This window comes from Boleophthalmus pectinirostris, unplaced genomic scaffold (assembly GCF_026225935.1).
Source record: "Boleophthalmus pectinirostris isolate CB_2022bp ecotype Guang Dong unplaced genomic scaffold, ASM2622593v1 HiC_scaffold_17, whole genome shotgun sequence".
In the NCBI taxonomy this organism is placed as follows: Eukaryota; Metazoa; Chordata; class Actinopteri; order Gobiiformes; family Gobiidae; genus Boleophthalmus; species Boleophthalmus pectinirostris.
The window spans coordinates 34,072,925-34,085,260 of record NW_026571115.1 but is presented as its reverse complement, the minus strand read 5'-3'; the positions used below and the strand labels follow the sequence as shown (position 1 = coordinate 34,085,260).

Genomic DNA, 12,336 nt, shown 5'->3' with positions numbered 1-12,336 from the left:
TCATTTGAGCAGGTTTTGAGTCTAAAATGTGGCCAGAGCTTCTTGTCAAAGCCTGAGCTCGTCAAATCCCAGATGGTAAGAAGGTCGTCCTCTGCTGAAAATAGTAGATAATAATTTTGGCGGCACAAACAAACCAAGGTTAATGTCGCACTATGTTATTTTTCTAGAGGAAGTTCACCATCTGCTTGTATTTGTCTCGTCTTTATTCAATTACAGCTGTTTTTGTTGCTCTAAAATACCTTGAAAAGTGCTGCTGCTATTGCTACTCTCCACAAATCTCACCTGTAACTTGACCTTAACAGCTGGTCTCCACGAATATCGAAAAGATGAATGAATTATACATCGGTAGAGAGGTCAAAATACACTGACCCACAGGTTGGCGGTGCGATTCCAGCTCCCGCAGATGAATGCTATCATTGTATCCTTGGGCAAGACACTTAACCCCCGTCGCCCCAGTGTCTGAGTACACCGGTGAGTAAGTGGGTGAGTGGTTCCTTGACGTAAAGTGCTTCGAGTGCCTTGAAGGTGGAAAAGCTGGATATAAACATGTGACCATCTACTGCCCGGAACATTCCAGACAGAGTAAAAGATAAAGTAAAAACATCTCTGAGCAGGTGACAGACCCGTACACAGCGCAACTGTAAATAATTTAGTCTAGCATTTTTGTTCTTATTTGTTTATTTATTTAATTCATTTCAAGTATAAAAAGACATTAACAGTGTCACAAGAAATTAATGAACACATACAAGAAATGAATGAAAAGGAGCAGAAAGAAGAGCCATCTTATGTTCTCTGCCCCATTTTCCTGACAAAACATCAACAGATGGCGAGGAGAAAATTCAGTTTGTCGACTGGACAAAAGTTAGTTTGATTGACGACGTTTCGCAGCTCATCCAAGCTGCTTCTTTAGTTCTGGTCAGACGCTGGTGGACACTTCCTTATATCTGTCTGCAGGGAGGAGCTAACTAATTACTCTGAAACTAACACACACACTTGTTTACAGTTTCTGTTTGTTAGTTCGGCCTATTGACCTGTACTGAGTGTGGTCTAATTAGCACAACAATTCAGGACCATAATGGAGCTTCCTCATGTCTGGACCTGACCTGGCTACACCTGTTGTTCTCTTGTCTGTTTTGAATTAGGTTTGAGGATGGAGTTGTAAATAAGAGATAGATGGTGTCTGACGCCTCCTCCTATTTCCTCCTATCTCCTATTTACAACTCCATCCTCAAACCTAATTCAAAACAAACAAAAGGACAACAGGTGTAGCCAGGTCAGGTCCAGAGGTGAGGAAGCTCCATTATGGCCATGGATTGTTCTGCTAATTAGACCCCACACTCAGTACAGGTCAATAGGCCGAACTAACAAACAGAAACTGTAAACAAGTGTGTGTGTTAGTTTCAGAGTAATTAGTTAGCTCCTCCCTGCAGACAGATATAAGGAAGTGTCCACCAGCGTCTGACCAGAACTAAAGAAGCAGCTTGGATGAGCTGCGAAACATCTTCAACCAAACTAACTGTAAAGGTCAAGTTGGCTCTTGTATACATTGGCACACAGTCCATGGCTTTTAATGGTGGGGTTGCGCTTTTATTTTGGTGACTTACGGTGTGAGCGGAGATGAAGGTAGTGTTGTGGAAAAAATTATATATCTCTTGAAGATAAATAATGAATCAATTTGCGAAGCCTGATGAGTTTTTGGAATATAGATCGAGGTTTATTCTTGTTACAGCAGAAATGGACAAGGCCTAGGCCTGCCCTGGCCAAAGCCCAACAGCCTCTCCCCACCAGCAGTATGTTCCTACTACATCTCCCACCGTATCTCCCAGTCTCTCCCCATGTATCTCTTCCAGAGCATTTGAGCTCTCAGTATTTATACAGAAATACAAGTTACATACATATCAATGCAGAGTGACTGTGGTTTCAGAGGCTGGTGCTAAATGAACGAACAGTTGATGATAACAAAAGGCTTCCTGAAGGCGGAGACAGTTGTGCCTGATGAACCTTTACACATGTTAATGACTGCTCTGGGTTTCAGGGAGAAATCACATTAACTTACACAAGACAGACTGAGAGAAATCTTTCCACAATCTAAATTTCTATCACAGTAGAAACACTGGCTTGGTGTAAGGAAAGGACGCAGGATAAACACCTCAGTGTTAATGGTGAAGAGCAAAACAACAGTGAAAAGTTATATAAACACTAAAGATGGCAACAGTCGACAGGGCAACAAGGTTTGTTTTGCTTGTGAATGTATATTTGAGCTTCTTGTTATTTTTATCAAATTAATGTTAAATATTGATAACGGTTAAACAATGTAATGAGCTAGTGATGCTGTAATCTGTTATTGCTGTTATTTTGTTCTTGTCTAGCTCTTACGTTGGTTCTATGACACGGCAAGGAAAGATTAAAAACTCATTTAACCATCAATTCTGGCCTTCTCAATTCGACTGGATGCTACACTAACTTTTGTGCAGTCGACAAACTGAATTTTCTCCTCGCCATGGATTCTACCTGGACGACTGAGGGATTCTTCACACAACATCAACAGATAGTTACTTCAAAACATTTCAAATCAGTACAATCACATCAATTGCAAACAGAAATCTTCACTTTTATGCACAACAGCTTAGTTTCCTTTTTCATACATGCACATTGCTCTGGATTTTATGTGTTTTTTTTTAAATGCCGTCATTGTACTTGATTCTTTTATATCTTTGTCAAGACTCTTCCATAAATTAACTCGTTTTACAGCGATGCTTCGCTCCATAATCTTGGTTCTGAATCTGGGCTTTATCCAATCCAATCCAAGTTTATTTGTATAGCACATTTATAAACAAAACAGTTTCCAAAGTGCTTCACATAGCATTATAAAACATTCTGCTTTAAAAAAAATCTGCAGAATTATGTTTCAACCATAAGGAAACTAGATTAAACATGTAGGTTCCTTTTAAACTGCAGTCAAACAGTCTTTGAATATTTACAGGTAAAACATTGCACTTTGCTTTATACATTACTCTGAGGATAATTAAAGGGACAGTTTGGTAGTTTGGACATAGGACCTCATTTCCTAGTGAGCCAGAGTGTTGGAGACGTGTGGAGACACTTTTTTAAAATATTCCATCCAGTCCTTGTGTTTGCAGAGGTCGCTGGTGTTAGACTAGTGCATGTCAATGGTCATAGTTCTCCTGCCACTAAAAACAGTCTTACTCACTCCACAAAACACCCGAAGAAAATCTGTTATTACACCAGATTGTCAGTGTAAACGTCTGTGTCAATAAAAAAATTTTAGACGTAAAACCAACCTTGCATTTGAAGGATTTACATCTGAGCAGCAGCAGCGAGTTGTTCTTCTTGACAGAAAGCTCAACAGCGGCGGACTAATATATGAGAAAATAGTCCCTCAACATGCGACAATTCATGCGATGCAAGGTTAGTTTTATTTGAAACATTATTCTATCGACACAGACATTTACATGGTGTAATAATAGATTTACTTCAGGTGTTTTGTGGAGTGGGTAAGACTTTTTTTAGTGGCAGGACAACTATGGCCATTGACATGCACTAGTCTAGCACCAGCGACCTCTGCAAATACAAGGACTGGATGGAATAGTTACAAAAGTGTCTCCACACGTGTCCAACACTCTGGCTCACAAGGAAATGAGGTCATCTGTGGGAGCTGGAATCACACCGCCAACCTGTGAGTCAGTGGATTTGATCGCTCAACCAATGATGTTTACGTTGATTCAAACCGCCAGCCTTCAGATCAGTGGACAAACTCTCTACCAGCTCAAAGCTTGCTTAAAAAAGCCGTTTTATCAGTGAGTTTATCAGTATGTGAGCAGCAAACTCAGATAGAAGATAGAAGACTGTTTTTAGTGGCAGGATAACTAATGCAAATACAAGGACTGGATGGAATATTTTAAAAAAGTGTCTCCACACGTCTACAACACTCTGGATCACTAGGAAATGAGGTCCTATGTCCAAAATTCCGAACTGTCCCTTTAAGTCTTCAATATTATGCATTTTCAACACTTTAAGTTGAACAAAAAATGGGTTGGATGGCTCTGTAATGACTGTTTGTGATCATTTTCAAGGCCCTTTAAAGGCTTATTTTCTGAGTTTAAATTGTTTACATGTTTTAAAAATAAAAATCTTACATCACATTAACAGTATAAACAGAATTGTAACTTATGTTATTAGGTTCTTTTTTCAGACCTAGAGTTTTGTTTCATACCTGACAGTTTCGACTGCTCGCTAGCGCTCTTCCTCAGAGTGGTTGTTGCTGTGACGTGTCCGTTCAGCTGATTTAAACAGGTTTTGGCGCTGTGTTTCTATCGGTGGAGGCAGGACGACAGCGCCACCTGCAGTCCGACTTCCTCAGGACAGTTTCCCAGGTGTGTGAGAGTAAAAGTGGGATACTGTCCTGAGGAAGTGGGACTGCAGATGGCGCTGTCGTCCTGCCTCCACCGGTAGGAAGACGGCGCCAAAACCTGTTTAAATCAGCCGACCAGCAGTGTTGGGAAGGTGACTTTTAAAATGTAATCCCCTACAGATTACAGATTACATATCCCAAAATGTAGTTTGTAACATAATCCATTAAATTACTTAAAGTGGGTAATGTAATCTGAATACTTTGGATTACTTGATTTACTGTAGAGAAGCAAAGACGAGGAAATCTTCACATAAGATGTTTTGTCTGATAAAAGAAAATAAAAAGTCCAGACTTTACTGAACCGTATTAAAAATATTATTGATAGAAGACGAGACACGTCCACACAGCATGAATTAGTCCTGTTAAATCCTGTTTTAGTCCTGGTTTAGACCTGGTTTAGTGCTGGTTTAGTCCTGGTTTAGACCTGGTTTAGTCCTGGTTTAGTCCTGGTTTAGTCCTGGTTTAGTCCTGGTTTAGTCCTGGTTTAGACCTGGTTTAGACCTGGTTTAGTCCTGGTTTAGACCTGGTTTAGTGCTGGTTTAGTCCTGGTTTAGTCCTGGTTTAGACCTGGTTTAGACCTGGTTTAGTCCTGGTTTAGACCTGGTTTAGACCTGGTTTAGTCCTGGTTTAGACCTGGTTTAGACCTGGTTTAGTCCTGGTTTAGACCTGGTTTAGTCCTGGTTTAGTCCTACCTGGTTTAGTCCTGGTTTAGTCCTGGTTTAGTCCTGGTTTAGACCTGGTTTAGGCCTGGTTTAGTCCTGGTTTAGACCTGGTTTAGTGCTGGTTTAGTCCTGGTTTAGTCCTGGTTTAGACCTGGTTTAGACCTGGTTTAGTCCTGGTTTAGACCTGGTTTAGGCCTGGTTTAGACCTGGTTTAGACCTGGTTTAGTCCTGGTTTAGACCTGGTTTAGTGCTGGTTTAGTCCTGGTTTTAGTCCTGGTTTAGACCTGGTTTAGACCTGGTTTAGTCCTGGTTTAGTCCTGGTTTAGACCTGGTTTAGTCCTGGTTTAGTCCTGGTTTAGACCTAGTTTAGACCTGGTTTTGACCTGATTTAGTCCTGGTTTAGTCCTGGTTTAGTCCTGGTTTAGACCTGGTTTAGTCCTGGTTTAGTCCTGGTTTAGTCCTGGTTTTGACCTGGTTTAGTCCTGGTTTAGACCTGGTTTAGTCCTGGTTTAGTCCTGGTTTAGACCTGGTATAGTCCTGGTTTAGCCCAAAATGTGAAAACAGGAAAATCCCGCCATGTAATCCATTTATTTCAAAAAAGTAACTGTAATCCAATCACCACTCACTGAAACAGTAACTGTAAATGAATACAGTTACTCATAATTTGTACTCTGATTACTTAACTCCGGTACATGTAATCTGTTACTCCCCGACACTGCCGACCAGACACGTCACAGCAACATCACGTGACTCTGAGGAAGACGCTAGTGAGCAGTCGAAACTTTCAGGTACGAAAACAAACTCCAGGTCTGAAAAAAGAACCTAATAACATAAAATATCAGAAGAGGAAATGAATCTCTTGGGACTAGAAATGTAACTTAAACCACACTCTTTTGTCCCGTCCGTGTGCCCGCCCAGGCCCCCTCTGCAGCGTCCTGGTGAACCGCTTCGGCTGCCGGCCCGTCATGATGGTGGGCGGCCTCTTCGCCTCGCTGGGCATGGTCCTGGCATCGTTCGCCACCAGCATCATCCACATCTACCTGTGCACCGGGGTCATCACAGGTCTGCCCGCTCGCCGCGCCAGCCTCATCAATAAACCAGCACCGGGGATACAGTGACACCGCTCACCCCCCACACACACACACACACTGGCACACACACACTGGCACACACACACTGGCACACACACACACTGGCACACACACACACACTGGCACACACACACACACACACACACTGGCACACACACACACACTGGCACACACACACACACACACTGGCACACACACACACTGGCACACACACACACTGGCACACACACACACACACACACACTGGCACACACACACTGGCACACACACACACTGGCACACACACACTGGACACACACACACACTGCACACACACACACTGGCACACACACACACTGGCACACACACACTGGCACACACACACTGGCACACACACACTGGCACACACACTGGACACACACACACACACTGGCACACACACACACTGGCACACACACACTGGCACACACACACACTGGCACACACACACTGGCACACACACACACTGGCACACTGCACACACACACTGGCACACACACACTGGCACACACACACACTGGCACACACACACTGGCACACACACACTGGCACACACACACACTGGCACACACACACTGGCACACACACACACTGGCACACACACACACTGGCACACACACACACTGGCACACACACACTGGCACACACACTGGCACACACACACACTGGCACACACACACTGGCACACACACACACTGGCACACACACACACTGGCACACACACTGGCACACACACTGGCACACACACACACTGGCACACACACACACTGGCACACACACACACACTGGCACACACACACACACTGGCACACACACACTGGCACACACACACACACACACTGGCACACACACACACTGGCACACACACACTGGCACACACACACACATACTCACACACACTGGCACACACACACACTGGCACACACACACTGGCACACACACTGGCACACACACACTGGCACACACACACACTGGCACACACACACACACACTGGCACACACACACTGGCACACACACACTGGCACACACACACACTGGCACACACACACTGGCACACACACACTGGCACACACACACTGGCACACACACACTGGCACACACACACACTGGCACACACACACTGGCACACACACTGGCACACACACACACTGGCACACAGTCACACACTGGCACACACTGGCACACACACACTGGCACACACACACACTGGCACACACACACTGGCACACACACACTGGCACACACACACACACTGGCACACACACACTGGCACACACACACACTGGCACACACACACACACACTCACACACACACTGGCACACACACACTGGCACACACACACTGGCACACACACACACACACACTGGCACACACACTGGCACACACACACACTGGCACACACACACACACTGGCACACACACACTGGCACACACACACACACTGGCACACACACACACTGGCACACAGTCACACACTGGACACACACACACACACACTGGCACACACACACACTGCACACACACACACACTGGCACACACACACACTGGCACACACACACACTGGACACACACACACACACACTGGCACACACACACACTGGCACACACACACTGGCACACACACACACTGGCACACACACACTGGACACACACACACACACTGGCACACACACACACTGGCACACACACACACTGGCACACACACACACTGGCACACACACACTGGCACACACACACACTGGCACACACACACACTGGCACACGCACACTGGCACACACACACACTGGCACACACACACACTGGCATATACTGGTGGAGGAGGAAGGGAAACAATGCACCAGGGGATATGAGTTTATTTTAGACGGGGAGATCGCTTTTGGTGGAAATTTGAGCGGTCGCAGTTAGAGCTCGTCGTTGTTTAGCTTTAGTGTCACGGCAAAAACTCCGCTTTGGTTCCTCAGAGCTGTGAAAAGAGAGAGACCGGGGAAAGGTGTAGAGTGATATTTTATATTTATGATAAACCAGGACTAAAAACAGGACTAAACCAGGGCTAAACCAGGACTAAAACCAGGACTAAACAAGGACTAAACTAGAACTAAAACAGGACTAAAACCAGGACTAAACAAGGACTAAACAAGGACTAAACAGGACTAAAACAGGACTAAACAAGGGCTAAACTAGGACTAAAACCAGGACTAAACTAGAACTAAAACCAGGAATAAACTAGAACTAAAACAAGACTAAAACCAGGACTAAAACCAGGACTAAACTAGAACTAAAACCAGGAATAAACTAGAACTAAAACAAGACTAAAACCAGGACTAAACAAGAACTAAACTAGAACTAAAACCAGGACTACACAGGACTAAAATCTGGATTAAACCAGGACTAAACAAGGACTAACAACCAGGACTAAACAAGAACTAAAACCAGGACTAAAACCAGGATTAAAACCAGGACTAAAACCAGGACTAAACTAGAACTAAAACCAGGACTAAAACCAGGACTAAACCAGGACTAAAACCAGGACTATACAAGGACTAAACAAGGGCTAAACTAGGACTAAACTAGAACTAAAAAACAGGACTAAACTAGAACTAAACCAGGACTAAACTAGAACTAAAACCAGGACTAAAACCAGGACTAAAACCAGGATTAAAACCAGGACTAAAACCAGGACTAAACAAGGACTAAACTAGAACTAAAACCAGGACTAAACCAGGTCTAAACAAGGACTAAACTAGAACTAAAACCAGGACTAAAACAGGACTAAATTAGAATTAACACCAGGACTAAAACCAGGACTAAACCAGGACTAAAACCAGGACTAAACAAGAACTAAAACAGGACTAAAATAGGACTAAACTAGAACTAGCGAGCTGTTTTTTTCAGCGCTTAAAGTTTATGCAAATGAGCCATGCGGTTTTAAATTTCCTTTCTGTAAAACGGAAACAAATGTGTCTGATTCAGTCCTAGTTCAGTTCTGGTTTAATCCTGGTTTAGTCCGCAGCGCAAAATCGATGACAGATTTTTGACAGTAGTAGTCGCAGGTACCCGACCCGGTGCAGGACTCTCATATGATGTAAGTTTCTGTGATGTTTGCAAATGTTCATGTGTACAGAAACTTGATGTAAAAAAAATTGTGGATGAAATCGAAATTGCAATATCTGCCAGAAAAATCGCAGTTCAGTTTGTTCTTAAAATCGTTCTGCCCTAATCTCGGTCAAAGCAGGGACTGGAAATCTTTTAAACTCTTTACACTTTTATTCTTATCGTATGCTGTTATTTTAGGATACTGTAAACTGCCTTCAATTACATTTGTATAGATTTGTACGATAATTTTAATAGTTTAAAGCAGAAAGAGTTTTTTTTTTAAACAATGTCACTTGTTTAATTGCACAATAATCCTGCTTTGCAAGTAAGAAAATCTGTTTCATAATAATCCTCGATTTTATGATTTTGCAATGTTTTCAAATCTCGATTATACAAAACACAACTCAGTAGAAACTTGCTGATCCTGTAGTTCTGACCTCTACAAACATGGGGTAGTTAGTTTCAGATGTCAACCTTCTTTCACATGTTTATTCTCCAGGACTTGTTAAAAGGTCCACAATAAACAATTAAACTATTTGCAAATTTAATGCAGAGTAATTGTTTAGAATAGAGCTTTTTTGTTGAGTTTTAGTCAAAATTAGGTGGATTTTATTATTATTTATTATTATTATTATTTTTGTTCTTGTTAGATGAGGGGAGTTTCTTGCTCAAGGGTTTGTGAGTTTCACCATAATTAGTCTGTAGAAGAGTCCCGAAAGAACAGCAAATATGTATAAAAAGAAAAACATCTGAGCTCATGTTTTCATATTAAATCTGTGTCTCTATGAAAAATCAAAGAGAGGGACGAGTAAGTGCAGAGTGTAATGAATGTCAGAAGAGTGAACAGTGAAACAGGATTATTCTGAGGAAGACTGGTGCAGATCATGAGACAAGTGTGAGCACTGGGGCTCTGGTAGCATTTAGTCGAGTACAGGACTAACAAAAGGCTGAGATAGTTTAAGTGATTATCAGCTCTGACACTCAAAGAGCTGTGCAGGAGCCAGTGACAGGGCAGCACCTGTCCCAGAGAGAGAGAGAGAGAGAGAGAGGAGATACCTCACTGGTGAAGACCACTGTGTGATAATGTATAATCTGTATACGCTTGGAGCAAACTGTTTCTAATCACATTTTATTTTCATAAACGCAACATGAGCAGAGAAAACTATATTAAAATCAGTTCTGCAAACAGCACAAGAAGAGCCACATCTGGACATTATGACGTGTGGGAATTGCTCCAGCAGTTTTCTGCCTCATGGAGCATGCAAATGCATTTAAATAGAGCTCAGAGAAGATGATTTATTCATTCAGTAGATTTACAAATCCACACGTTACAATCTGAGCTGTTTTCTCTGTTGTTCAGTAGCATTGGAGCACTCTGATGCACACACACATTAGCTCGTGCTCCACTGCCTCTTACCCTTTACATGACGTCACACATGAAGCCTGTGATCTGCTCCATTTATATTTATGTCCGTGACTTAAAGGACAAAGGCGCAGCTGCAGCCTGGTCAAACAGAACACACAGTTTGTCTTCATCTGCATCATATTATTATCATAATAATATTATGTCTTTTTCAGTAATGTGACATGTTACTTTTGTAAATGTGATGTTGACTCCTTGCGCCCTCTGCAGGTCTGGGTCTGGCCCTGAACTTCCAGCCGTCTCTGATCATGCTGAATCGTTACTTTAGTGAGAAGCGTCCCCTGGCTAACGGCCTGTCTGCGGCGGGCAGCCCTGTGGCCCTGTGCTGCCTCTCTCCTCTGGGGCAGGTGCTGCAGTACAAGTACGGCTGGAGGGGGGGCTTCCTCATCCTCGGGGGGCTCCTGCTAAACTGCTGTGTGTGTGCGGCCGTCATGAGGCCCCTGGTGGCCCCCAAGAGCCAGCAGAGGGACACGGAGGTCCCTGGAGAAGGGGACGGGGCCGACAAGAAGAAGAAGCCCAAAGCCAAGCTGCTGGACTTCTCCGTGTTCAAAGACTGTGGCTTTCTCATCTACACCGTGGCTGCCTCCATCATGGTGCTGGGGCTGTTCGTGCCTCCGGTCTTTGTGGTGAGCTACGCTAAAGAGCTGGGCTACGAGGACACCAAGTCCGCCCTGCTGCTCACCATCCTGGGCTTCATCGACATCTTTGCGCGGCCCACCTGCGGAGTGATCGCCGGGCTCAAGTGGGTGCGGCCGCGCTGTGTCTACCTCTTCAGCTTCGCCATGCTCTTCAACGGGGTCACTGACCTCATTGGCTCACAGGTGAGACACAGGGCCATGTTAATGTGTTTAACCCCTATTACCCTGAGACCTGCTGCCGGTCTGTCATGCTCTGAGTGAACCCGGGGATTTAACAGTGAACGACACAGTTAAATGTGAAAGCTCAAAAATGTGATCTGCAAACTATTCTGTATGGGCCATGGCTAAACTAATGTATATTTTATAAGCAGTATCATTATGTCAGTGCTACAGCTCAGTAGGACAAAGAGAGTTTGTTTAAAGTGCTTTTCAAAGGCCCTAGGACGCTGCAGTAAAGTGAGTCAGGTTCACACAGTCGAGCCGAGTGTCTGGGACAGAGCGCCACAGGAGACACAGCTCTGACTGACATTCAGCTCATCAGCTGCTCTGGAGTTTAGGCCAGTTCATTATCAGTCAGTTTAACTAGAGACATGGATTGAACTGTCACAGGAGTCCAGATCTGGGCATTTTCCAGCTTCGGGGCTACATACAGCCTTTTGGTTGACTCTGATCGGCCCGTTTAAGATAATTTGGAATTATAAAACAAATATATTTTATAATTTTACCTCCTGCATGGACTAAAGCTGCGTTTTTTTTAAATTTAGGTGTTTTTAAATGACATTTTTCATAAGACAACCTCACTTTTTCATTGCTTATTCATAACATAAACACTTGTCAAAACAATTTACTGCTTTTTATAAAGAAATACTATTAATATTATTTAGAATAGAGCTAAACATTTTGGCCCGGCCCTCCACAATATTTTCTGTTTCGTTTTCTGTGGTCCCATGGAAAATATAATTGCCCACCCCTGCA

The 12,336-nt window shown here is 43.6% G+C and overlaps 1 protein-coding gene across 3 annotated transcripts in view; it reads left to right on the top strand.

Moving 5' to 3' along the window:
- Window positions 1–12,336, top strand: part of slc16a3a (solute carrier family 16 member 3a) — a 51,050-nt gene that overhangs the window by 23,174 nt on the left and 15,540 nt on the right. For all 3 annotated transcript variants that reach the window (XM_055152623.1, XM_055152622.1, XM_020927372.2), the window contains exons 4-5: window positions 6,013–6,156; window positions 10,934–11,544. In XM_055152623.1, the coding sequence (XP_055008598.1) occupies window positions 6,013–6,156; window positions 10,934–11,544 (755 nt within the window). The remainder of the gene's footprint in view (window positions 1–6,012; window positions 6,157–10,933; window positions 11,545–12,336) is intronic.